This window comes from Hyperoodon ampullatus (assembly GCF_949752795.1).
Source record: "Hyperoodon ampullatus genome assembly, chromosome: 1".
Classification (NCBI taxonomy): Eukaryota; Metazoa; Chordata; class Mammalia; order Artiodactyla; family Ziphiidae; genus Hyperoodon; species Hyperoodon ampullatus.
In genome coordinates this window covers 46,753,275-46,779,881 of record NC_136914.1, presented here as the reverse complement: position 1 = coordinate 46,779,881, position 26,607 = coordinate 46,753,275, and the positions used below count along the sequence as shown (strand labels likewise).

The window sequence follows — 26,607 nt, the reverse complement described above, 5'->3', positions numbered from 1 at the left end:
TTGCTTATCCCAAGTGATTTCACATGTTAATTTTTCATTTGATTTTGAATAGCCTATCTACAAGTTCGTTGGTTTCTCTTTATCACAGATTCAGAGCTTTGTGTATAGGTAGCTTCTGGTCATTTCGAGTCATTTTATGGTATTATTTATTCCAGCATGTGCAGTCTTTGCCAACAGAAAAAATTACCAAGAAACCTATTCCAGATGAGCACCTCATTCTAAAGACCACATTTGAGGATCTTATTCAGCGCTGCCTCTCTTCAGCCACAGATCCTGTATGTATTTTTTATTTTGCTTAATTAAAAGAATCCCTTGGGCTTCCCTGGTGGCGCAGTGGTTGGGAGTCCGCCTGCCGATGCAGGGGACATGGATTCGTGCCCCGGTCCGGGGGGATCCCACGTGCTGCGGAGCGACTAGGCCCGTGAGCCATGGCTGCTGGGCCCGCGTGTCCAGAGCCTGTGCTCCACAACAGGAGAGGTCACAACAGTGAGAGGCCTGCGTATTGCAAAAAAAAAAAAAAGAATCCCTTTTGGAGCGCTTCTATAATGATTGCTTAAAGTCTTACAAGATGTATTTTGAAAGTTTATGCAAAAATAGTAAAGCTAGCACTTATATATAGTTTGCTGTACATATAAAAAACACATTCAACTGCTTTTTACATATAACTTTAATCCTTAAAACAACCGCATGGTAGGTAGGTTTGTCATATTTATTTACAGAGGAGGAAATTAAGGCAAAAAGCAGTTACGTAATAATTAAGGCAGAGCCAGCATTCGAACCTAGTCTGGCTCCAGAATTCATGCTTTCAACCACTATGCTGCACTGAGTCTCATCGGCAAACCTTACGCATAGCACAAAAATACAACAGAATGGTGAAACTCAGATTTGGGGTTTCTTTCTGAGCTTACATCAAAGCTTTTAAAAGTAGATAGACAGTCTTTAACTTTGCAAAGACCTTAAAAATAGTTAAGTGCTTTAGATATTGGAGTCATATTCATAGTCAAAGTAACTGACTTTACTCAGTTTATTAGAGGATGACTGTATTGGCAACAACAAAAATTCCACAAAGCCTGTTTTGTTTTTGGTGAAATTTCACTTTATGCCAATAAACATTGAATATGTTTATTTAGTCACTGGCCAGTTGTCTGCTTGAAAAACAGCTTCTGGAATTTGTTGTTTCATCAAACATTGAGTATTAATATGTGCAGCCTTCTGCTAGTCTTTTGGAAAGCAATTTCCTGTACTGAAAGTGTCAGGAAAGCAGAGGCAGGGGAAAGTTAACATAAACCTTAGCGCCTGGCATTCTGGGAGTGATGGAAAGACGAAGCTAGGAACAGAGAACAGGTGAAGCTGTTAACAGGTGAGTGAGTGTACAGTGTCTCCTAGGCAAAGAGGTCCTCATCATACAAAATGGAGGAATCCTAATAAAAATGTGGGGAAACTCCAGTCTTCCTTCAGGCATGAGTGAATGTAAACAGAGGTTGGGAGGACACCTCGTACATGGCCTAGCTTAATAAATTTTTGTTGAGCTTCACCTCCTCTAGGTCATCGTATCACCTTCCTTCTGGTTACCCAGGACCCCTGGGCAGAAGAGAAAGACAAACTGTTCCTGTCACTAGTTGGGGAGGAAGTTCAAATACTGCCCAGGACTCCTGCTGGTAGCTAGGTGGGACTAACTTTGAACCCTCCACAAAAGTCCATTTTAATCAATACTTGAAATCATTTGTATAGTATGACTTTATTCTTATTTCCACTTCAGTTATGTCCAAACAGCACAAAGTAATTTTGCAGCACAACTTAGTTTGTAAGGTTATCCTCGATGGCTTCACTCTTCTGCACTCCTCTTCTGACACACTGACATTCCCTCCTCAAACATACCAAGAATGTGTCAGCATCAGAGACTTTGTACCTGTGGCTCCTTCTGCCTGGAACTCTTCCCCATAGCACTGCATAGCTCTTGCTCACTTGTTCCTGGTGTCTGCTCAGGTGTCCCATTAGCCATCAGGACTTTCTTACCACATCATACTGCCAACACTGCTGACCCCCTTACCCTGTTAACTTTTCTTCATGGCACTCATCACCACCTGACGTACAATATACTGTTTATTTAGTATCTTTTTCCCACCCAATAGAATATGAGATCCATGAGACACAACACTGTCCCAGCATGGCGCGTAGTAGTCCCTCAATAAATATTGAAAAGCAGTGTCACTTTTAAGGCTGTTGCATAATATAGATATTAAGTTAATCACAGTATAATTTTAAACCTTTACTTTTAGGATAGTTTTCTCTCACTATACTTACAGTACTAGGATGAGGGTAGGAGGACTCCTTAATTTAAGAACTCATTTTAACACTTCCCTCTTAATAATCTTAAATCACCAAAAGATAATTTTCTCCTTTTTTTGGTGTTTTAAAGGCCCAGAATAAGACAGGATTAAATGTACCAAATGTGACTGAGCGTATAAGTAGTACTTTTGAGATTCCACAGTTCACCTGTATATGTTTGCCTTCTAGCTCCCATAATGTTCATTTTATTTAATTTACAGTAACTGTTAGACCTTCTTTTCCGTAGTACACTGACCCATTGCTGCCTCCAGACGGCCCTTCCTCTTGCTTGTGGATATAGTGTAGATGGACACTCAAACACCTCAAGTGAGTTGCAGTCCCCATGAAATCCAGCCAGTGCTCCATTTTGCACACTAGGAGGAAGGGTCTCACTTTCTTGCCCTCCCTGCCTTAATAGATTACTGATCTCTGTTCTAATAATCTGTTCAAGTTCCTCGGTCTTAGCCATCTCCATTTCTTTATAAAATGAAGCTGTCCAACATCATGACTGTAAGGTTTAGTGAAATGAGATAAGGCACGTTCTTGGGATAAAAGTTATTGTTCATACATACCTGTTTTTTCTCTCCTGCAGCAAACCAAGAGGAAGCTAGATGATGCCAGCAAACGTTTGGAGTTTCTGTATGATAAACTTAGGGAACAGACAGTAAGTTTGTGGGGAAAAGAAGGATTTATGATAATCATTTATTCCTGGTTACTAGTAAAATAAGTGTCTCATCAGCACTTGCATGTAATATATAGTACGCTTGGGGGCAAAATGATCGTGACAGTTCATAGAATGGGCTTTTCTCTGTCTAAATCTTACATTTCAGTCACTGGGGATAAGGGGATAGGGCAGTGTGTGTGTGTGTGTGTGTGTGTGAGAGAGAGAGAGAGAGAGAGAGAGAGATTAAGAGGGAGAGAGAGATTAAGAGGGAGAGAGAATTTTTAACCTTTTTTATAACAAAGGGCAGATATACAAACTGGCCTGTACTGGTCCTACAGTAACTGGCCTTCTATTCATTTTTATATGTCCCTTGAATTAAGAAATCAGAGAGTGGGCAGATACTCTGTTTTCCAGAGACCAAATCTGTAATCTCTCTCATAATCTAAGACTCTGAACCTTTTCTTTTAGAATAGCTATTACATAAAGGCAAAGCCAAAGGCAGCCACAAATTGAGCAGATCAATGTGTTTTAACTATGAAGATGGTCAGCAGTGAGGAGTAAATGCCCTGTGTGTTCTGTTCTCTTGTCCCTCCCAACCTCTCCATTCCTTTCTAGAATTGTTTTGTTTTATTAATGAAAGCACTAGGAGAGAAAAAAAGAATTGGGACCTTTCACATTTTTGCATTTTAGCATTTCTCTTCCCCATTCCCCATATCAATGCCATCAGCTGAAAATAACCATTTATCTCATGAGAACCAAACCAGAGAAAGTTGATATAACAGTGGAGGTGGTGTGGCCCATGGACTGATCCAAAATAAAGTCTTCTCTGAGAAGTATGGACGTGTATGCCAAGTAATGACATGGGGGGAAAAAAAAAACCGAGGTCTTATGATTTTAAGAGATGACAGGATTATGAAAAGCAGTTAAGAACTGGCAAATTGAGTGCATGATGAGGACTGTTGCCCTCCTAGTGGCAGTGGACCAGAAGTGCAAGGTTTCTATTGTCCAAAAGGTTTTAGAGTAAATTGGGCCCCTACTTCGAGATGTCATGATTAAGAATCTTTAAACTCCTTCGTGTACATAGGAAAAATTGTAAAAGGTGTGGGACAGTATCTAAAATAATTTAGTTATTTAAAATATTTAAGTTATCTAAAATAAAATAATAAGACTTAAAACTCTTAAGTGGAGAGAGACATTAACATTTCAACTTGGGGAAGGAAATCTGGCTTTTCTGTAAGGAAATACCTGGCTTATCATACATGTATAATTCGTAAATAATTCCTTACATAAATCATTTTGTCATGGTTCCATTTTATAACTTAAGTGTTGGTTGGTCCGAGAAGCTTTCTAGAAATGCTCACCAGTTTATACATTTTTTTAATAATGTTTATTTCAAGCTCCTCTTAAATATCAGGGTTTAATGTTTATAGAGGGTCTCATGGAAAATTCTTCCTTAATTTAATTCTCTCTCTCAATTCCACCTTTATTTCAGCTTTCACCAACAATCATCAGTGGTTTACACAACATCGCAAGGAGCATTGAGACTCGAAACTACTCAGAAGGATTGACCATCCATACCCACATAGTTAGCACCAGCAACTTCAGTGAGACCTCTGCTTTTATGCCAGTTCTCAAAGTTGTTCTCACCCAGGCCAATAAGCTGGGTGTCTAAAGGATGGCTTCACTCTCGGCCACTATTGCCATTTTTCCAAAGAAACGTGTTTTAAAAAATGATAAGATGTGGACCAGTCCTCATTAGCATGTTTGCATAGCAGCCAGTCAAGAACATTTACATTGTTTCTGCAGATACACTCACCTTAGACCTGCTCAAAGCCCTGGTGCTTTCTTTTGTTTTAATCTTTTATTGCCTGTGATGATTTTCCTATTCTGCAAATAATGTATTTCCTGGATTACACATAGTATGCTTTCCTGAAGTATTCTGATAAAATATGGTTTTTGAAACCTCAGGTTTACTTTTTAGAAAGGAGCCTTTGGTTATGTGTAAAGCAGAGCTGAAACTAAATTTCTTTCATGTCCTCCCTACTTCCTCCATGTCAATCAGATTAAAGTGTGTAATCCTATTTATGTGTATGTAGTCTTTTTTTTAAACAGCTACTCACAGTTTAGTTTAATCTCTATTTTTTTGTGGCTTTGGCTTCACTTTGGTCCTGAACAAATAACTAGATCTAGAGGCTGCTACATAGATTTTAGCAAATATTAATGAAAAGTGGGATCACTAGTTTTAAGTATCCATAGGAAAAGATTGAGCATTTTCATTCTGTGTAGGATGCATTGAACTTTTTTCTATTAATGTTTTCAGTATTCTGTTTGAGTTTTAAGATTGAATCATCTCCATTTTATATTTAGAAATGTATTCATCCATTTTTTTAAAGTTACCTATTTGAGGTTTAAGTTCAGAAAGAAAGCTTTAACTTCTGTCAGCCTCCTGAATCAACATATTTTCAGACAGTATTTTCGTCAAATGATTTTATTGTAATCTGTCTTAAGAACATTGTGGTAAACAAAAGATAATGGTCCCCATAGAATCTGGAGGAGAATTAGATACTAATAATTTTCATTGTTTAAGCAATTTTACCTAAGTGAGTTGTAAAACTAGAAGATAAAAAGTGTGACTACTGTGAAGACAGGTGCTGTTTCAAGTACTAAGTGTAGTTCATCAGGCATTTTGCAGCCTAAGTGACATAGTTTGCAAGACCCTCTTAATTTCCTTTGCTGGAATTCCCTGCTCACCAAATAAAACCCCTCTTTTAAAAATAAAAATAGGGACTTCCCTGGTGGCGCAGGGGTTAAGAATCCGCCTGCTGATGCAGGGGATACAGGTTTGCACCGTGGTCTGCGAAGATCCTACATGCTGCGGAGCAACTAATCCCGTGCACCACAACTACTGAGCCTGTGCTCTACAGCCCACGAGCTGCAACTACTGAGCCCACGTGCCACAACTACTGAAGCCCGAGTGCCTAGAGCCCGTGCTCCACAACAAGAGAAGCCACCGCAATGAGAAGCCCGGGCACCGCAACAAAGAGTAACCCCCACTGGACTCAACTAGAGAAAGCCCACGCACAGCAACGAAGACCCAAAAAAAAAAAAAGACACTAAAAAATAAAAATAGTTTTATAACTAAAAAAGGAGGACCTTGATAACACGTATGAGCATTGGAGCCTCACAAGTGAGGTGATACATCAGCTTCCTGGGAGTTTGGTGGTCTGAGTCAGTCCTACGACACACTGAAGTGGCAACTTGACCTTCTGGACCTGACCCTCGACTGTGGTGTCAGCCCAGGACCCCATCTGAACAGCAGGCTGGCCTCTAGTTAAATTTTTTTGATGTATTGCCCTTATAGTTAGGATTTGTGTTACGGCTGCATGATTACCTTGACATGACAATGGCAAAACTGGCAGCATTTTACAAAAAAAAATTCCAAAAGATGAGAAACAGGAATAGGTGGCAGTGGAGCCCTGACCAACCCCAAAGATTTTAAAAGTATGAGTATAAAAAAACGATTTGCCACTGACATCTGAGCAGCTGTTATAAGTGGATGGAGGTAAGAAGACTTGAACCCAAAATAGAGTTTAGTCTTGAAGCATGAAGATAACAGGAGATTATGGGAAGATAGCAGTTTGTTTTGCTGAAGAAAAGCGAACAAGGAAAGGGGTGCGAGGGAAACTGGTGGGTGGGGCTGGGTATTGGCTGGGAGACAGATCTCTGGGACGTGCTTTCTTATACTTCACCTGCTCCTCTCCTGCACTCCACGTATGACCTTTTGGGCTGGATGGGATGGATGTACCTTAGACCCCGTCTGAGAATATGTGTGTGGGATGCACGGCTGATGGAGATGGTGGTTCATTCTAATAGTGTGGCAGCAGGAGAAAGTTGGAAACAACTGCTCTACATCTGACTGTTGAGAGTCCAACAAGCCTATATATTCCTTTGGATTCAGAAAATTCCCGTGTATGCTGGAGGACAGAAAGATGCAGTAGGATTCCTGGCAACCAGATGTACTCTAACACCTGCCTGAAAGATAAAGGGAGGGATGGTGATTGGTTAACACTTATCTGATAACCACTTGTCTCCTGAACCAGATTTGTGTTCACCTAAGAATGACTGCAAGGCCATCTGTTGACTGCTCAGCCATGGTGGAGACTTCATTTGGAATGGACATCTACATATGCACACATACATATATACGTATGCACCCCTCTTTGTCGTTAACTGCTGCGGCGGCAGCATTCCCAAATGTCACCCCTGACAAATCTGTCAGGGTGTTCATCAGATGCTGAAGATGTCACAGGCAGGTAGCATCTCCAGTTATTCAGTGAAGAAGGACTGCCTATGCATAGAAGCTCTTAACTGTTTCCTCTAATAGATAAATGCTCCAAATCTTTTAACCAAACTAAATTACAAAGAAAAAGTGCTCAAATTAGCTTTATAGTTCCACTTTTCCTGGCACACTGGTTTTACATACATTTCTATAGCATCTGCTCTGCTCAGGGCTTTGGTGACCATACCATTCACTCAGGCTCAGGTTGAGTAGTGCACCTACGAGCTGACTGGGGTCAGACTGTGCCATTCCTAAATTTCCAGCTGTTTTGCTTTCTCTCCCCTTTGGGAGATAACGGAATGTGTGGGTTTTAGGGTGTTGGGACAGACCTTGAAAAACCTAACAAAATCAAACAAAAGGAAATAGACTTTGGTTTAACTGTGGTGCATGCTTTTTACACTCTGGATTAATGTTTCCAGAGACCTGCTAAAGTATTTATTTAGCAAACAAATGTTAGTCACCTAGAATAACTTTGTATAAACATCATTACTCAGTAATGTCTGAGATCATTTTTTTAGTGGAGCTGCACACCCTGTTGATTTTTTTTAGTCCATTTCCTTTTAATAGGTTTATTTATTTATTTATTTATTTATTATATTTATTATTTATTTTTGGCTGCGTTGGGTCTTCGTTGCTGTGTGCGGGCTTTCTCTAGTTGCGGCAAGCAGCGGCTACTCTTTGTTGTGGTGCATGGGCTTCTCCTTGCAGAGCACGGGCTCTAGGCGTGCGGGGTTCAGTAGTTGTGACTCAGTAGTTGTGGTGCATGGGCTTAGTTGCTCTGCAGCATGTGCGATATTCGCGGACCAGGGCTCAAACCCGTGTCCCCTGCATTGGCAGGTGGATTTTTTTTTTAACCTTTATTGGAGTATAATTGCTTCACAATACTGTGTTAGTTTCTGTTGCACAACAAAGAATCAGCCATATGCATACACATGTCCCCATATGCCCTCCCTCTTGAGCCTCCGTCCCATCCTCCCTATCCCACCCCTCTAGGTCATCACAAAGCACTGAGCTGATCTCCCTGTGCTATGCTGCTGCTTCCCATCAGCCAGCTATTTTACATTAGGTAGTGTATATATGTCCATGCTACTCACGCTTCACCCCAGCTTCGCCCTCCCACCCCATGTCAAGTCCATTTTCTATGTCTGCCTTTTTATTCCTGCCCTGCAACTAGGTTCATCAGTACCTTTTTTGTTTTAGATTCCATATATATGTGTTACCATACAGTATTTGTTTTTCTGACTTCACTCTATGTGACAGACTCTAGGTCCACCCACCTCACTACAAATAACTCAATTTTGTTTCTTTTTATGGCTGAGTAATATTCCATTATATATATATGTGCCACATCTTCTTTATCCATTCATCTGTCAATGGACATTTAGGTTGCTTCCACGTCCTGGCTATTGTAAATAGTGCTGCAGTGAACACTGGGGTACATGTCTCTTTTTGAATTATGGTTTTCTCAGGGTATATGCCCAGTAGTGGGATTGCTGGGTGGTATGGTAGTTCTATTTGTAGTTTTTTAAGGAACCTCCATACTGTTCTCCATAGTGGCTGTATCAATTTACATTCCCACCAACAGTGCAAGAAGCTTCCCTCTTCTCCACACCCCCTCCAGCATTTAATGTTTCTAGATTTTTTGATAATGGCCATTCTGACCAGTGTGAGGTGATACCTCATTGTAGTTTTGATTTGCATTTCTCTAATAATTAGTGATGTTGAGCATCTTTTCATGTGCCTCTTGACCATCTGTATGTCTTCCTTGGAGAAATGTCTGTTTAGGTCTTCCACCCATTTTTTAACTGGATTGTTTGGGTTTTTTTTTATATTGAGCTCCATGAGTTTGTATATTTTGGAGGTTAATCCTGTTGTTTCATTTGCAAATATTTTCTCCCATTCTGAGGGTTGTCTTTTTGTCTTGTTTATGGTTCCTTTGCTGTGCAAAAGTTTTTAAGTTTAATTAAGTCAACTATACTCCAATGTAAAATAAAAATTAAAAGAAAATAAAGAATATCTACGTGTAAAAAAAAAAAAAAGCTACTAGAGAGCCTGCTCTATCCCAGTTGCTATAATTACATCTTCACGAGGGACAGTGAAGCAGACCACCTATCTGAGAGTCAAAGAGCTGGGTTCTAGTGTCTTCTCTGCCACTTATTGTTGGTCAAACCATCCCATTTCCTTTTGCCTCCATTTCTCACCTGTAAAATGAGGGGGTGGGACTAGATGATCTCTAATTTCACTTACAGCTCTGGAAGTCTATGACCCATCTACCTGTCCCACAGTGTCTTTGTATGTTACCTACAAGTCTTCAGAAGGAACTGAAAACAATTTGGGGATAGTACTAAAGCTTTGAAGAAAGATAACAGAAACAACTCAAGCCTATTTATATTTGGATACCTTTTTTCCTGTCATAGAGTTGCTTGATTTTTCTGAAGAACAATCAATGCAGTGCTTTCCTTGGTTGGAAATGAATAGGCGGGCATTTAAGAAATAAGTTTCTAATTTGAGGACTTGGGACAGATGTATTTGCTTGGCTTTGAGGTCCTTAAGTAGTGAGTCCCCCTCAGCAATGATAAATATTTCCACAAAATTAACCTTTCTACACACCCGTTTCCCACATCAAGAATACGCTAGGCCTTCCCTGGTGGTGCAGTGGTTAAGAATCAGCCTGCCAATGCAGGGGACATGGGTTCGAGCCCTGGTCCAGGAAGATCTCACATGCCGTGGAGCAACTAAGCCCACGCACCACAACTACTGAGCCCGTGCACCTAGAGCCTGTGCTCTGCAACAGGAGAAGCCACTGCAATGAGAAGCCCGTGCACCACAATTAAGAGAAGCCCCTGCTCGCCGCAACTAGAGAAAGCCCATGTGCAGCAACGAAGACCCAACGCAGCCAAAAATTAATTAATTAATAAAAAAAAAAGAATACACTATATTTGATTACATAGGACACTCAACAATGAATGAGTTTTCCCTCTGGTGCTGCAAATCTGGGTCACCCTTTTGACATTCCTGAACACTATTGACAAATGCCCTCTCCCAGCTAGAGAACCACAGGGCCTTTGCTTTAAGAGCACCCCGTGGTAACGGACACAGCAAGAAGAGAAAGAGGTCATTGAAACAGAAACAGTGACAGCAGCTAATGCTGAGAAGTAAATAAGAGCTTCTCTATGTTCATCTGCCCTTGGAAACCAAAATAACCTAAAAGAAACTGGGGTGGGTGTTGTCGGAGGATGGGGACTGGAGAGCGGGAAGAGATGTGGGTGGAAACCTCATCAGCACTGTCTTTCTTCTGCCACAACAATAGGGATTGTTCATTCAGAGAGCTGGGATTTGGGAGCAGGGAGAGAGAGTGGCGAGGAGTGTGGACCTTGTTTTGGTTTGTGGACCTCGTTTCTAGGCAGCTGTTGGTCAAAGGGGGATGTGGTGTAGGTACTGACAAATGTTCAAGTGTCACGGCTGGGTCGTAAAAAGGAGTGGCTCCTCTGTAGCACTGGTTAGCGTCTGTGCATGCACGCCCTGTAGTGATTATTTGATCCCTCTCTGCCTCCCTACCGGGCTGTGAGTTCCAGGAGCACAGCGGTGCAGTCCTCTGTCCATGGAGCTGAGCTCGGTGCTTGCTTCTAGAGGAGGCTAAATCCATAGATGCTTAAGGAAGGACTCTTAATTGAGTCAAACTGAAGATAACTTGGAAAGATGCAGGGGGCAGCCTGTCACTGACAGGTGGTATCAGAGTCAGGTTTGGGTTGGGTTTTTCACTAAGTAGACCCTCTCTTGTCTTTGAATTAGGAAGTCGGGTCTTCAGATCTGGCTATTTCCAGTGTCCATTTTCCTGCTGCCAAATTGGAGCACTCTATGAAGAGTGGTCGGGAAATGCGGGGGGAAGAGTCTTAAGCAGTAAGGCTGGGGTTTTGTTAAAAGAAAACCTTCCTCTCTTCGCATCCAAAGCAATAGAAGCATTCCTTTCAGAGGAACAGCTTCCCCTCATCCACTGCTATAAAATCTTAATGGGGGAAATTTTCCAATCCATTTAGTACAGAAGCAGGGATGACAACACTCCTGTGATCGAAGGAAGCTGAGAAGACTAATTTTCTAGTATGCCGTGGTGTTGCTGTATCTCAAAACCGATCCTCTCATAGTCTTGGGGGCTAACTTCCCAACTTTATGCTCCCCTGAAATCACTCTAATCTAAAGCCTATGAGTGGTTTTCTTACTCTGGGAGCAGAAAGAGGTTTACATTTGAAATTGCTGTCCATGCATCTCATCCAAGAGGCAACCCCCCGACCTTTAATACACAAGAGCTGCAGAGCTCATTCCTTCCCAAGCCAAAGGAGTTGCCTTAAATGATTACCTCTGATAAAATAGAGCAGGAGATTTTATTTTATTTCATAGTTCCCTTCAGAGCAAACGATTCCTGGTGCAGCCAGAATTCCTTCCTTCAAGGTCTGAATCCCTCCAGCCCACCCAGGGATGAGTCTCTTCCCAGTCTGGGGCCCCCAGAAGCATCCTGGTGTCCTGGCCAGGCAGGTTTAGTGACTGCATGGAGTCTATCTCTCTGGTATGATTAAAAACTGATAAAATACCAACATTATTCAGCACTTAACTAGGTACTAGACATCGTCCTGAGCTCTATTCCTGTGAGGTAAGAGGTATCTCCATTTAGCACATGAAAAAACCAAAGTTAGATTATTAGGTAAATTGCACAGAGAGTATTCCCAGCGTGGAGCTGTCTTAATTCTTACATCATGTAGGATGAAATTGAAGATCTAAGAGACTGTCATGGTCCCCAAATCACAGAGTACTCAGACTTGCTAATTCAGAGTGGTGAAGCCAAATTCAAACCCAGGTTTTCAGATGACAAACCTGAATCATTTTCACAACACTGTAGTTCCTGTAGCCAAAATCTAAATTTCCTTAAGAAAACCATAAGCATGAGAATCACTGTAAATCTCTTCAAGAATGGATCTTTTCTTTCTCTTTCCTTCCTCCCCAGAGCTTGCATTTTCTCCACAAACTCCTTTTTTTTTTTTAAATTTATTTATTTACTTATTTAGTTGGCTGTGCCGGGTCTTAGTTGCAGCATGCAGGACCTAGTTCCCTGACCAGGGATCGAACCAGGGCCCCCTGCATTGGGAGTATGGAGTCTTAACACCACTCGACCACCAGGGAAGTCCCTCCACAAACATTTCTTATACAATTTTTAAAAATCTTGTATTAGAGGAGCCGATCCGGGGCAGCGGGTGGAGAACACAGGGTCACGCCGCTACCGGGTAGTCTGTCCGTCAGCCCGTCTGCCCGCGCTTCGCGGGCCCTGCCGGTCAGGCAGTCCTCCGAGGTGTGTACCACCATTAGACGACCCATTTTACAAGAAGGGAAAACTGAGGCACGAGAGAGATCAGATCAGCCATTGACTTGCCCTCTAACATAGTCAGCTGAAAGCAACTTCAAGTTTCTTCAGGATGCCTGCGGCACTTGTGGAGAACAGCCAGGTCATCTGTGAAGTCTGGGCCAGCAATCTAGAAGAAGAGATGAGGAAGATCCGAGAAACCGTGCTCAGTTACAGTTATATTGCCATGGACACAGAATTTCCAGGTGTTGTGGTGCGACCCATTGGTGAATTTCGTAGTTCCATAGATTACCAGTATCAGCTTTTACGGTGCAATGTTGACCTTTTAAAAATTATCCAGCTGGGCCTTACATTCACGAATGAGAAGGGAGAATATCCTTCTGGAATCAACACTTGGCAGTTCAACTTCAAATTCAACCTTACAGAGGACATGTATTCCCAGGATTCCATAGATCTCCTTGCTAACTCAGGACTGCAGTTTCAGAAGCATGAAGAGGAAGGGATTGACACATTGCACTTTGCAGAACTGCTTATGACATCAGGGGCGGTTCTCTGTGACAATGTCAAATGGCTTTCATTTCACAGTGGCTATGATTTTGGCTACATGGTAAAGTTACTTACGGATTCTCGTTTGCCAGAAGAGGAACATGAATTCTTTCACATTCTGAACCTTTTCTTCCCATCCATTTATGATGTGAAATACCTGATGAAAAGTTGCAAAAATCTTAAGGGAGGTCTTCAGGAAGTTGCTGATCAGTTGGATTTGCAGAGAATTGGAAGGCAGCACCAGGCAGGCTCAGACTCACTGCTAACGGGAATGGCATTCTTCAGGATGAAAGAGTTGTTTTTTGAGGACAGTATTGATGATGCCAAGTACTGTGGGCGGCTCTATGGCCTAGGCACGGGAGTGGCCCAGAAGCAGAATGAGGATGTGGACTCTGCCCAGGAGAAGGTGAGCATCCTGGCAATCATCAACAACATGCAGCAGTGATGGCGGCGAGGCTCTGCAGGGTGGGCCTGGTCCCAGAGTGGTGCTTAATGTGCTGACTCTGTATACTTATCTTCCTCCCCAAGAGAAGACGCTTCTTTGAGCAAACTGTACCTACCATCTGCGTTGACAGAAAGACTTTTGTTTTACTGAAGACAAAAGATGTCTTTTAGATCCAGAAGAAGGGAGTTTGCTCTGAATTTGTAAACACGTCTTCCTTATTCCTCATCCCTAAGCCTCTCTTCTCCAGTTGCCTCCTGCCACCAGCATCCATGGCTCATTTGACACCTTCTAAAATCCAGGACAAGTCAGAAACAAACTAGTAAAATGTATATAACTCTTACCTGTGTCATTCTTTTTCTTTTAAATTTGTTGCTAATCTCTGAGGATGAAGACTTCTTGCTGCGATTCTCAGCTGAGCTGAGGGCTTCAAGAGAAAGTGGAACCAAGTGGTGGTCTTGTGAAGTGGGTTATAGATGTTGAGCCTTTCCTTTCCTTCCTTTCTTTTCGTTTATTTTGACCCTTCTCGAGGACATTTGCTTTCCTCACACTTTGTTGGTCTTTATGTATTATTCCGTGGAAATGAATTACTCAGTGCTGAAATACGAAGACCAGATAATGAAAACTTTCCTTAAAAACAAAATTCTACTGAATCTGTCTACCCTTTATTCACAAGGAACTCCAGAATGGGTATTAACTTAACCACTTCCTTTAAGTCTGTGTTCCATTGTGCCACTGAGATTTGCTGTCACATGTGCATCATTTGAAATCATTTTAAGTTTTCATTTCATAAAATACCTTGGATTTGATCCCAAAGGAAATTACTAAGAGCAGGTTTTGGGATCATAAGTCTGTTACATTTTCAGTAATGTGATTTCAGATGGTCGTCTGTACTGTCCTGCCTCTCTTCCCTGTTTTCCCTGCCTTTCCTTTTCAGCAAACTGAGGAGAAGTTAGGGAGATGAATTATGGTGAGTACCAGAAATGTGAGTCTTTAAAAAGCTATAGTGGTTACATGTAAACAGGACAGTAAGGAATTTGGGTTATAGGGTTCTCTTGGAGTAATATCCTACAACTGGGATAGGAAGCTCAGGACTGTGATTTTTTTTTTTTTTTTAACTAGTCATTTAAAAAGTACACTGTATTTTTTTTTTGAATGACTACAGTATGGACAATTTCAAAAAACCAAAAACTCCTTTGGAATAGTGGAAATGAAAACTGGTAACTCACTGAAGTGGTTGAATAGTCTTGCATATTAAAAGCTTATGGAAAACTCAATTTAAAATGATTCAAAAATGTCAAGTATTATAAGCTGGTATTTAAGATGCTTGTAAATATTATTTATGTTTTTAATTTTGTAAAATAAAGATTTCTTTTTAACCACTGGAAAAAAAAATCTTGTATTAACCCTTTAGCTAGATACTTTGCCAGGCTCACTCCCATCTCTGAGACTTCTCTGGCACAGTGTTCCAACTGGGAGTTGCTACCAGGTCATTCTATCTTTCAGGGCCTTGTTTGCTGCCACCATCTCCATGAAGCCCTCCTGACCATGCCAGCCCACACACTTCACAAGCAAGTCTCACACACAGCTTTTATAGGTAGTGTTGCCATCCAACACTTTCATCTTCTGTCCTCTTTCTCTCCCTACTTGAAGCAACTTCTACTCCGAGGCACATACTGCTGGCCAGAACCTAGGCATTTTGACTATGATGGTTTTCTCCCAGTACATCTGAGAGCTGCCCTTTTGTAGTTTGTCTGTAAACTTGTAACTGTTCATTGACATTCGAGAACTGTTACTTGTCCTTGTTTAGGAAGCCTCCCCACAGCCCTTGGGCACCTGGCTCACAATCTTCTCCAGCTAAACCCATAGGCCTCCCTGTGGGACTTCAGTCTTCTGTGGAGGTGCTGTCCAGATACCTCAGCGTCCTCAGCTCCAGCGACCGCCACCTCCTATATAACCCTGTGGCCTCACCTTGGAGTTTATCATTGGAAGCTCTTCGACCACTGTAGGTCTTAAGTTCCGAATCCCACTCTTGGTGCACAGTGGCCATTGCTTCCTTTATTCTCATTCCCTGACAGATAGAAATCTACCCTTCTACTTCCTCAAAACCTCGATGCCTTTGCTTCCTCCACTACCTGTGAGTCCTTAGCTTCCTTCTGATCACATTTCCTCCCCCTTTCCCCAGCCTGGACTCCTCACAAACTTCTGTCTCACCAGCACCTCAGTTACCTGGCTCTCTTGTCCTCCCATCAAGCCCCCATCCCCACTTCAATCTGGAGATCCCACCCGACTGCCGAGTGAGGCTGTGTCAACATGACTGTGCAGACTGGTGCCTTACGAGCCTGTGGCTTCCATTCTTACTTGGGCCCTTAATTTCGCTCTACAACCTTTTAGGGGTCTTGGTCAGCTTCCTCTCTCATTCTGCTCAACAGCTCCTGGAATCCTTCATCACTTTTCCGCAGCTTTCTACCAAATTCCCACTCTGCTTACCTAGCAGGTGATCTGACCTTCCCTTCAGAGCAAACCAGCCATCACAGCACCCTGCCTCACTTTACTGGCTCACTCTGCAAGCTAAATCCACCCTCATCCTCACTTCCTTCCAGTGTCAAGAAAAAGCTGTCCCTCTCTTCAAAGTTAAGCCAACCATCTGATCACCTGATCCCATCCTGTCTAACCCCGAACCCTAGGAAAATAGTTCCATCAAGCATTCTCTTTCTTATATTTTTGAACTTTCATTATCATTCCCTAACCCAATAGATATATTCAGATTCCTCAGAAATACACTCAACTTCACCTCTCTGTCCTTCGCCTCTTCATTGTCAAGCTTCTTGAAAATTAATTTACATAGGTATGCCATGCTTGTATCCTCCTTATTTTTTTATTTTTTTGCCGAGCCGCGCAGCATGTGGGATCTTAGTTCCCCAACCATGGTTCGAACCTGCCCCCCCTGCATTGGAAGTGCAGGGTTAACCACTGCACCACCAGGGAAGCCCTCCTCCTTATTCTTAAACACACCTCTGTGTAAGGTCTGTTCCCATCACTCAATGAAAAGGCCTTGGCAAAGGTCAACGATGACCTCTGTATGAAGTGGTCTCTTCATTCCCATCCTCCCCAGCCTTTCTGTAATATTTGAGGTTGCTCTCCCACACTCTGCTGCTTCTTCTCCATCTCTCATCAGTCCTTCTTTGTCCACACCACTGGCTTCTCTTGCTTTGATATTCTCACAAATAGCAGTTCACTAGAAGTGTATCCTGAGTCCTCTTCTTACCTTCCCTGGGCAACTGCTTCCACTGCCATGGATTTTACTAAATTGAACTACCACTAAGTTACTCTCTCCAGCCTAGACCTTTGCTGGGCTCCAGGCCTATATGTACATTTAACAAATGTTGAATATACTGAATATTTCTTCAGTCCCTTCTCAAAAATGATGATCCATGTGGTGATGATCATATGACTAATATTTATGGATTCCTTACTACAGGCCAGACACTGTTCTAAACTTTAGTCACCATAGAAATACCGCATGGGAGGTATTATTATCCCCATTTCACAAAAATGGTAATAAACACAGTACGATTTAGTATCTCAGTAAGTGACATTGTTTTCCACCTGAATATCCAACCCAGAGACCCAAAAAGAATCCTGTACTTTTCATTTCTCCTCCTTCATTTTCAGTCAAGCATCAAATCCTGTTGGTTCTTCTATTTGAGTTCCTCTGGTTTTATCTTCTCCTCTCTAACACATTTTTTCCAGCATCTGTACCTTTGTCTTACTTCAGACCCTCCTCATCAATCAACCAGACTCTTAAAATGGTGCCCTGACTGCTCTTCTTGCCTTCAGTCTTACCTCTGTCTACCTGCAGTCCAATCATTCTGCACACCTCTTCTAGAGTGGTCCTTGTGAAATGCAAACTTGATCATATTATTACACTGCATAAAGCCAGTCAGTGACTCCCCTCACTGGCTACTTCTGCTGGGCATGAAAGGCACCCACCTACCTTCATGGGCTGCCCACTGCATGACATTTCATCTTCATCTCCCACCATTTATTTCTCTACTTTCACTTCAGATATTCCAGACATCTCTCTAAGTGACAAATGCAAAAGCTTTTGCTCACACTATTTTCTCTGCCTGGGATGCTCTCCTCCATCTCTTTGTCTAGTAAACAACTCATCCTTCAAAACTGTGCTCTGTAATATGTAGCCAGTAGCCACATGAGGCTAACCTGAATTAAGATGTGCTGTGCTGTAAGTATAAACACCGGATTTTGAAGACAGTGTGTGAAAAAAAGTATAAATGTCCCAGTAATTTTACATTGATTACCTACTGAAAAGATAATATTTTGGATATATTGGGTTAAGTAAAATATTATTAAAATTTATTGTTTCTTTCTATGTGGCTATTAGAAAATTTAAATTTACACAAATGGCTTGAATTCGTGGCATGCATTATATTTCTATTAGACAGTACTTCTTCAAAATCCTTACCCTGTAAACTTAACTGAAGAGGCAAAAGACTTGTATACTGAAAACTACAAAATGATGCTAAGAGAAATTAAAGAAGACACAAATAAATGGAAAAACATTCCATGTTCATGGACTGGAGAATTAATACTGTAAAGATGTCAATACTAACCAAAGTGATCTCCAGATTTAATGCAATCCTTATAAAAATCTCAATGACATTTTTTGTAGAAACAGAAAAAAACCCATCCTAAAATTCACACGGAATCTCACTGGACCCTAAATAACTATAATAATCTTGACAAAGAAGAACAAAGTTGGAGGTCTCATACTTCTTGATTTCAAAACTTATTACAAGGCAACAGTAACCAAAATAATGTAGCACTGGCAAAAAGACAGACATATAGACCAATGGAATAAAATAGAAAGTCCAGAAATAAACGCTCAAGTATATGGTCAAATGATCTTCAGCGAGGATGCCAAAACCATTCAATGGGGAAAGGAGAGTCTTTTCAACAAATAGTGTTTAAAAAACTGGTATCCACATGCAAAAGGATGACATGGACCCTTACCATACACCATATACAAAAGTTAACTCAAAATGGATCAAAGACCTAAACATAAAAGATAAAAACTATAAAACTCTTAGAAGAAAACACAGGGAGAGAGCTTCATTGGATTTGGCAATGATTTCTTGAATATGACACCAAAAGCACAGGGAACAAAAGTAAAAATAGATAAATTGGATTACATCAATATTTAAAACTTCTAAGCATCAAAAACACAACACTAAAAAGGCAAACTATGGAATTGGAGAAAGTATTTGCAAACCATTTATCTAACAAGGGGTTAAGATCCAGAATATATAAAGAACTACTGCAACTCAACAACAGAAAACCAAACAGCATCTAATTTAAAAATGGGCAAAGACTAGAATAGACATTTCTCCAAAGATGACATGAAAAGCTGCTCAACATCGCTAATCATTAGGGAACTACAAATCAAAACTACAATGAGATATCACCTCACACCCATTAGGATGGCTGTAATCAAAAAAAATTAAAAAACAGAATATAACAAGTGTTAGTGAAGATGTGGAGAAATTGGAACTCTTGTGCACCATTGGTGGGAATGTAAAATGGTTCAGCTGCTATGGGAAACAGTATAGAAGTTCCACAAAAAAATTAAATATAGAATTACCATAAAATCCAGCAATCCTGCTTCTAGGTATATATCCAAAACAATTGAAAGCAGATATAACAGTACATCCATGTTCATAGCAGCATTATTCACAATAGCCAAAAGGTGGAAGTAACCCGAGTGTCCATTGATGGATGAGTGGATAAGCAAAATGTAGTGTGTGTGTGTGTGTGTGTGTGTGTGTGTGTGTGTGTGTGTGTGTGTGTGTGTGTGTATAGAGAGAGAGGTATATTATTTGGCCTTAAAAAGGAAGGAAATTTTGGGGCCTCCCTGGTGGCGCAGTGGTTGAGAGTCCGCCTGCCGATGCAGGGGATACGGGTTCGTGCCCCGGTCTGGGAGGATCCCATATGCCGCGGAGCGGCTGGGCCCGTGAGCCATGGCTGCTGAGCCTGCGCATCCGGAGCCTGTGCTCCGCAACGGGAGAGGCCACAACAGTGAGAGGCCCGCGTACCACAAAAAAAAAAAAAAAAAAAAAAAAAAAAGGAAGGAAATTTTGACGCATGCTACAATATAGATGAAACTTGAAGACATTATGCTAAGTGATGTAATCCAGTCAGAAAAAGGCAAATACTATATTATGAGATATCCAGAGTAGTCAAATGCATAGAAACAATAAGTACAACATGGCAGATACCAGGGAGTAGGGAGACAGAGAAATGGAGAGTTGTTTGATGTGTATAGATTTTCAGCTTTGCAGGGTGAAAAAGTTCTGGAGATTGGTTACATATCCATGTGAATATATTTAACACTTTTGAAGTGAACACTTAAAAATGATTAAGATGGTAACTGTTATGTGTATTTTACCACAATTTAAAATTTTTAAAAATCAAGTCCCAGGGGCTTCCCTTGTGGCGCAGTGGTTGAGAGTCCGCCTGCCGATGCAGGGGACACGGGTTCGTGCCCCGGTCCGGGAAGATCCCACATGCCGCGGAGCGGCTGGACCCATGAGCCATGGCCGCTGAGCCTGTGCGTCCGGAGCCTGTGCTCCGCAACGGGAGAGGCCACAGCAGTGAGAGGCCCGAGTACCGCAAAAAAAAAAAAAAAAAAAAAAAGTCAAGTTCCAAAAAAAAGAAAGAAAAAAAACCCCTTACCCAGATATCACCTGCCTCCTCCCCTCTAGTGTGAATTAACTACTCTTTTCTTCATGCCTCCACTTAATTACTGCACATACCTCTAATAGGGTCTTATCACATTTTTGGTAATTCTTTGTTTGACAGGATAAGGGTTACTGTCCCATGAGTTAGATGAATACCCATCCACTTCTAGGGTCTTGACCAGAAGCTAAGAAAATATACTAGGGTCTTTAGTAAGATGGAGAAAAGAGACAGTAGCCCTGACGGCATAATATGCTACAGGGGATATTCAAGAGTATACCTTGTATGTGTAGAGGTGTCACCCTGAGGCTAGATCTGGAGGGGCTAATGTCCTTCAGCCATCCTTCTGGAAGCAGCATCTGAAAGGCCTGAAGAGCACGTCCTCCCACCTCCAACAGATGAAAACATCCCCTTCTCTATCATGAGTCCAACCAACTGAAATGATTGGCCACACCCAGTCTGACCTGTTGGCAGGAAGAGAGGAAGATATTCATTTAAGATAGAGCCAAGATAAAGTAGCTTATGTAACAGATAAGATACTCTGGGGCCACATAAAAAACTGTTTTGCTGCCTCCCCGGAACGCTTTGTACGTACACTTGATGCCTAACAAGAAAAAAAATTTTTTTTCTGATAACGGGACTGGACCTTCCTGTCCTTCCCAGTTCATAGCCAAGAGGTAACACTTGTTTGATCTTTCTTCCCTCCTAGATGAGGAGCTCCTTTAGGGCAAGGACCACACCTTATTCGTCCTCGTATCCCCAGTGTGCACCAGTGCTGGCACATAGCAGGACTGGTGCACACTGTCTGCCCAACAAATGACTGAATGGTTAGAGTGAGGGTGCGGTGAGTCATTACAATAACCCAGAGAGAGGCTTTTACAGAACAACTACTCCACCCCTAGAGAAAGGACAGTCTGAATAGAGAACCACAGGGAATATGTGGGTCTGGTGGCTGTGGGGAGCGGAGGGAACATGAGAAGAAAAATTGGTTCATTCTAAAGCCAAGGTTGAGCCGGCTGATGAAGTTTATGCCCTCAAGTCTCATGTTCTGTTGTCTCACTGGTCTAATGACAGGGCCAACGTTTATCTGGTCCCTGGGCAAGTGTCCCTTCATTCTATAATTTCAGCTCCAGCTGAAGCAACACCATAACACTGGCTCAGTGGCCACCATTCCACAAGCCACATACGTTGCTTCAGTTTTAACTTAGGTATTGTTTTTTCTGGCTGATTGGGCTGATTCTGGTCTGCTAACAATGAGATGCTCATGTATGGCCCTTTCAAGTAGTCAATTCTTGGTAATTTTTTCCCCTCTCCTGTAATGCTGGAAAGGATTCCTAACAACAGTTGATCCAAAAATCAGCTTTCTTTGTCAACATAATGGTATCCTTTCAAACTCACATTTATAGACTTTGCAAGCTGGAAAGAAGAATAAAGCTTAGTTCCTGGTAAGGAAATTTGTCCCCAGAGGATTGAGTTGGGTCACAGTGAATTAGAAGTAGAATGCAGAGCCCCTAGCTTCCATTCCTGTCCCCTTTGCTTCTGCTATCCGCCGCAGGTGCAGCCACAGCTGCTTGGGTCACGGCCAGCTCGCCCTCCTCTGCGCCTCTGTGTGATCAGGGCTCCCTCTAGATAGTTCTAAATTATCCGCGTTGGGAGGGGAGGAATGAGCAGACAAGATTCTTCTGAGGTTAAGTTTCCTTGGAACGTTCCGGGTGATGTTTTTCTAAAGCTCCATCTCAACGGTGCTGACTTGGAGGCTTAGGAGACAGTGCAGAAACGCACTGGTTAGCAGAGAATTTGCCACAAACAGTTGCGTGGCTGATGGGCCGCACAGTGGCGGCGCACGACTGTATACTAACAGCCCCCAAATCATTTATTCATCATCTAATAGGCATTATTTGAGCACCTACTTTGTGTCTGGCTGCAAGCTGTCCAATAAGGAGTTGAGCGGCTCAGGGTTTTGTGACCACCTAGAGGGGTGGGTTAGGGAGGGTAGGAGGGAGAGGCAAGAGGGAGGGGATATGGGGGTATATGTATACGTATAGCTGATTCACTCTGTTATACAGCAGAAACTGAAACACCACATTGTAAAGCAATTATACTCCAATAAAGGTGTTTTATAAAAAAAAAAAAAAGTTGAGCGGCTGCCTGCAACCCCCCACAGGCCCAAGGAGCCATAGGAACCGGGAGACACAGGGACTTGTGATTCTCAACTCAGATCTGGCCTTAACTTGTGTTGCGACCTGGGGCAAGTATTGTAAATCCTCCAGCCCGTAGCTTCAAAGCAAAAAGAAGTCTTTTCTAAAGGGAAGGGTATTTCTGGGAACCGTAGAAACACACAACAGCTGCAGAAGTGCTGTGAGCCCCTCTGCAGGCTCCCTGACCCGGGAGCCACAGCTCACCCACCCGCGGGCGGAGGCTGCCCACTGCCCGCCGAGCAGTATGCCCCGTCCGGCCCCGGGGAGCCCGGGCAGCGGAGGCCCAGGGGGCGCCTTTCTCTTTAAGAGCCCCACAAGCGATCCTGATTGGCTGTAGCTATGCAGGTCTTTCTTCCCAGCTCCCTCGGAGCGCTCCCTCCCCCGCCGCTTTCTCGGCTCTTTCCACCACCACCCCACCCCCCCCTGCGTCCCCTCCAGCCCCTGGCGCTCGCCTCCTGTTCCTCGCCGCAGAGTTCAGCCCCGGCAGCGGTAAGGGTGACTCGCCAGCAACAGATGCCGGGCGCCAAGATTTGCATCCTTAAGCCACGCTGAACGCCAGAAGAAGAGAGAAGGAAGCAGAGAAGCGTCGGGAAGGCGGGGACGGGAGGTGCGGAAATCCTCTCCTAAAAGGCAGAAGCCGTCGCCCGCACCGGAGAGCTCCGCGCCGGCTGATCGCCAGCTTGCTGCCACTGCCACGAGCGCCCGCCTCTCCCCAGCCATGCCAGGCTCGGCCGCCGGCGAGGCGAAAGTCCCCTTCCGCAACGCCAAGGAGGAAATCCGTGTGGGCTTCGGGGTCGAGGGCTCGGAGGGCGGCGGCGGCGGCCGGGAGAAGCCCGGCGCGCGCGGGCAGCGGCAGGACATCGTCTGGAGGAACGTCTTCCTGATGAGCCTGCTCCACTTGGGGGCCGTGTACTCCCTGGTGCTCATCCCCAAAGCCCAGCCGCTCACTCTGCTCTGGGGTAAGTCCCGCCGGCGCCCCCTGCGCCCCGGGCACCGGGGCGAGGCGGCGCCGGGGCGCGCGGGTTCGCGGGTCGCCGCTGGCTTCGGGCGGTGCGGAGCCCCCCTCCGCTCTCCGCTCGCCTCCCCACCACGAGCCCCGGTCCCCCGGCCTGCAGTCGTCCGGCCTTTGGGACAGGCAGGTATTTCTGTGCTGATATTTTCAACTTCTGCCTCCCCCGCTGTCTGCTTGAGCAGGCGCCTTTGGCGGCGCCTGGATGGACTCGGGGTCCTTCGGCGCCACCGCTGTGCGCAGAGGCACACCGGCTGAACCCGGGTTCCAGGGCGGGGAGACCGATGGGATGATTGTGTCGCCCAGGCGGGTCCCAGGGGCGCTCATTTCTGCCGCCCTTCGGCTTCTCAGTCTCCTCTGTGGGCCACGGACCTTGGGGCCGAGTTGAGGACAAGAAAGGGAGTTGGAGCGGGGGTGGGAGAGACCCGGCACCGGATCAGTCTAGATGTTCGCGCAGGAGATGGAAGACACCAGTTCCCTTCCTGCCCCTGCAAGGCCCCCATCCCTGCCCCCTCCGTGATCTTTTGTGCCCAGTTGCACTTCTACGGTCCCAGAAGTTTCTCGGCGAGCACACCAACCCCGCGGCGAGAGCGCTCTGCCCCCGGCACAAAGCTCAGACCGTGGCCGAGCAGATCCCCTCCGGGACCTATCCCTTCTGACCAGTGCCTGTCTGTCACCGCACCTGTAGCTCTCCCTCTCGCCACCCTCTTTCCTAGCACCCCCAACCCTGCCGGCATGGGAGGGAGCCCAGGACCACCCCCCTCCCCAATCCCCCCCACCTCCCGGGGCCCGGGGGCTAAGTGCCTGCCCTACGTGACTCCAGTGGCTGACCTCAGAACCACTTCCAACACCCCCTGCCCCAGCAACTGGTTTTGGCCTCAGTCCCTGCAGTGGCCACGTTAGCCGAGACAAAAGGCGCTGGCCTTGATATCCTGGGCTGAGAATTGGACGAGGTGATCCAAGAAGCCCTTTCAGCTCTCCTTTCCGAGATCGCCGAGGAATGGGGGCAGGAGAAACACAACCTACTTTTATTCCCAGAGGGGAAGAGGAAGGAAGAAAATAAGAAAACCTCTTTCTGCAAGGTGTCTTATTTAGCATAGTGCCAGCTCCAAATGCCTGGGTTCATAATGGGGCCACTGGGTTCCAAGCCTTCCCCTGAAACTCTGCAGTCCCTGCTCTCAGAAGCAAACTCTTCCAGAAGATGGGTGCCTCTTAGGGGAGTGTGGCTGAGCAGAGCTGAGGAATGATGAGAGGGGCGGGGTGTCTTTGGGAATCTGTGAAGCCTCCCAGAGCCCCCTAAGCTTTGGGTAATCTCCCTGCTCAGCCCTCCCCTGCTCAGTACACCTCCTCAATTCAGTGTCCTTTTCACCATCTTCTTTGCTGTTATGTGTTGGTTTCATTCTCCCTGTCTTCTTTCTTCCTTTACCTCCAGATGACTAGATTGTGATTTGCTCAGTCATTGCTTCATGGACACACTCCCCCCACCTGCCAACCAAAACCCTTATTGCCCTGGATCCTCCAGGGAGCTTCTCCCTCTCCACCCCACTCCTTCTCCCTGCAGGGGCAGGACTGTGCCTTTGGACTTCAGAGCTCACCTGCCTCCAGGGGATTGGGGCTTAGCTTTAATAGCTGCAGTGTCAGAGAGAGCTCAGGGAGAAGTGAGCACTTAAAATATTGTCTTACATGCCTGGAGCTCCACAGACCCACAGGCTCCATCCCTTACAGCCACCCACCCACCGGTTCTGGCATCCCACCAGGAGCCACAAGGACAAGGCCTTCTCTCCAGGTTTGCCACTCACCTCTGCCCTTTCCAGGCCACTCACTGTGGTGGAGACAGAATCTTTCTTCTGAAAGACCTTGGCCAGAAGACACCGTCCTCGGCCTCAAACTCCTCCAGCTTCCCCGGAGAAGTCAACACACTGCAGGAATCTGGGTTCCCCTTTGTGGGTGATGTTGCCAAGCCCATCCTTGTGCCTTCCTGCATAGTCTTCTGCCTTAGCTACTTTTCATCAGCTCCATTCCCTGAATCTTGATTCACCCCCTACCAGGGTTTCATTGCTCCCCTCTCCAAAAAAAACCAAACAAACAGAAAAAGAGCCGACAGTGGTGGATATTGTAGTTTCAAGATTCAAACTTGTGACTTAGAAACATTCCAAGTAAGTGAATGTTATCTGATGGATATCTTGTGAGAGAAGAAGTGAGGGAGAGAGACAGCTAAGATCAGTGTGCTGATGGCTAGAATCTATAGGGAGACTGTTGATCAGGGTTATTTTCGTTGAAAGCCCTGGTGCCTTGAGCTACAGGTTTCTCCCCGCTGGATGCCCTTTTCATCATCTCTCCCACTGGCTCTGTCTAGTGTTAGGACGGAGTTCATGCACCAGTGGGCTGTTCATCCACTTCAGGGACCTGAGTTGTCAAGGCAGTAGGCTTAACTAGCCCATCTATTATTGCTTGCCACCCTCCACCCCAGGTATGGTTGCCCTGGAAACAGGAGGCATCCATGCAGAGCACCCAGCAGAGGATGTTTTAGATGTTCAGTTGTGTGAAGAGTAATTTGCGTGGCAGTAAAATGTCATCCATGAAAGATCCCATCAAGTCGTTCAGTCCAGACCTCCTCCACTGCCTCACTCCCCACCTTTTTATGACTCTCCTTGGGCCCAGAGCAAGTTGTTTTCTCTTCTTATCCTTGCAGTTTTCTGAGTGGGCAGGCTGTCAGAACGGAATGCTCTTGGTGCCCACAGGTCCTGAGGGATGAGTTTATGACTTTTGAGGACAGAACACGACCTCCAGCTGGAGGAAAAATCTTCGCCTGAAGCCCTGAGCTCACAAAAGTGCCTGCTTTGAGGGCTTTGGGCCAAAGGGGCAGTTGTTCATGCCCTGAATCCCAAGATGAGCGGAATAGGGGAGTGAGGGGCGACAGTTGTGGCGTCGAGGTCAAGGTCCTGGTGCTCCTTCCCAGCAGCTTTGCCCTGTCT

At 44.5% G+C, this 26,607-nt stretch overlaps 3 protein-coding genes across 29 annotated transcripts in view; all 3 read left to right on the top strand.

Moving 5' to 3' along the window:
* Positions 1-5,073, top strand: part of SEC31A (SEC31 homolog A, COPII coat complex component) — a gene marked incomplete at its 5' end in the record, with an annotated part of 54,362 nt that extends 49,289 nt beyond the window's left edge. For 23 of the 27 annotated variants that reach the window (XM_079716896.1, XM_079716889.1, XM_079716884.1 and 20 more), the window contains 3 exons: positions 156-275; positions 2,921-2,992; positions 4,485-5,073. In XM_079716896.1, coding sequence (XP_079573022.1) covers positions 156-275; positions 2,921-2,992; positions 4,485-4,664 — 372 coding nt within the window. In that variant the 3' untranslated portion in view covers positions 4,665-5,073. The remainder of the gene's footprint in view (positions 1-155; positions 276-2,920; positions 2,993-4,484) is intronic. The other 4 variants (XM_079716890.1, XM_079716895.1, XM_079716887.1 and 1 more) reach the window with 1 other exon arrangement.
* A 7,720-nt stretch (positions 5,074-12,793) lies between these two features.
* Positions 12,794-13,672, top strand: LOC307048229 (CCR4-NOT transcription complex subunit 8-like; the record flags this gene model as incomplete). The annotated part of the gene is made up of 2 exons (XM_079697235.1): positions 12,794-13,113; positions 13,267-13,672. 2 exons carry the CDS (start codon positions 12,794-12,796, stop codon positions 13,670-13,672), a joined length of 726 nt encoding a protein of 241 aa, XP_079553361.1.
* A 9,460-nt stretch (positions 13,673-23,132) lies between these two features.
* SCD5 (stearoyl-CoA desaturase 5) overlaps positions 23,133-26,607 on the top strand; it is a gene marked incomplete at its 3' end in the record, with an annotated part of 158,949 nt that continues 155,474 nt past the window's right edge. The window contains exon 1 of the mRNA XM_079699853.1: positions 23,133-23,582. Within this exon, the coding sequence (XP_079555979.1) occupies positions 23,342-23,582 (241 nt within the window). The 5' untranslated portion in view covers positions 23,133-23,341. The remainder of the gene's footprint in view (positions 23,583-26,607) is intronic.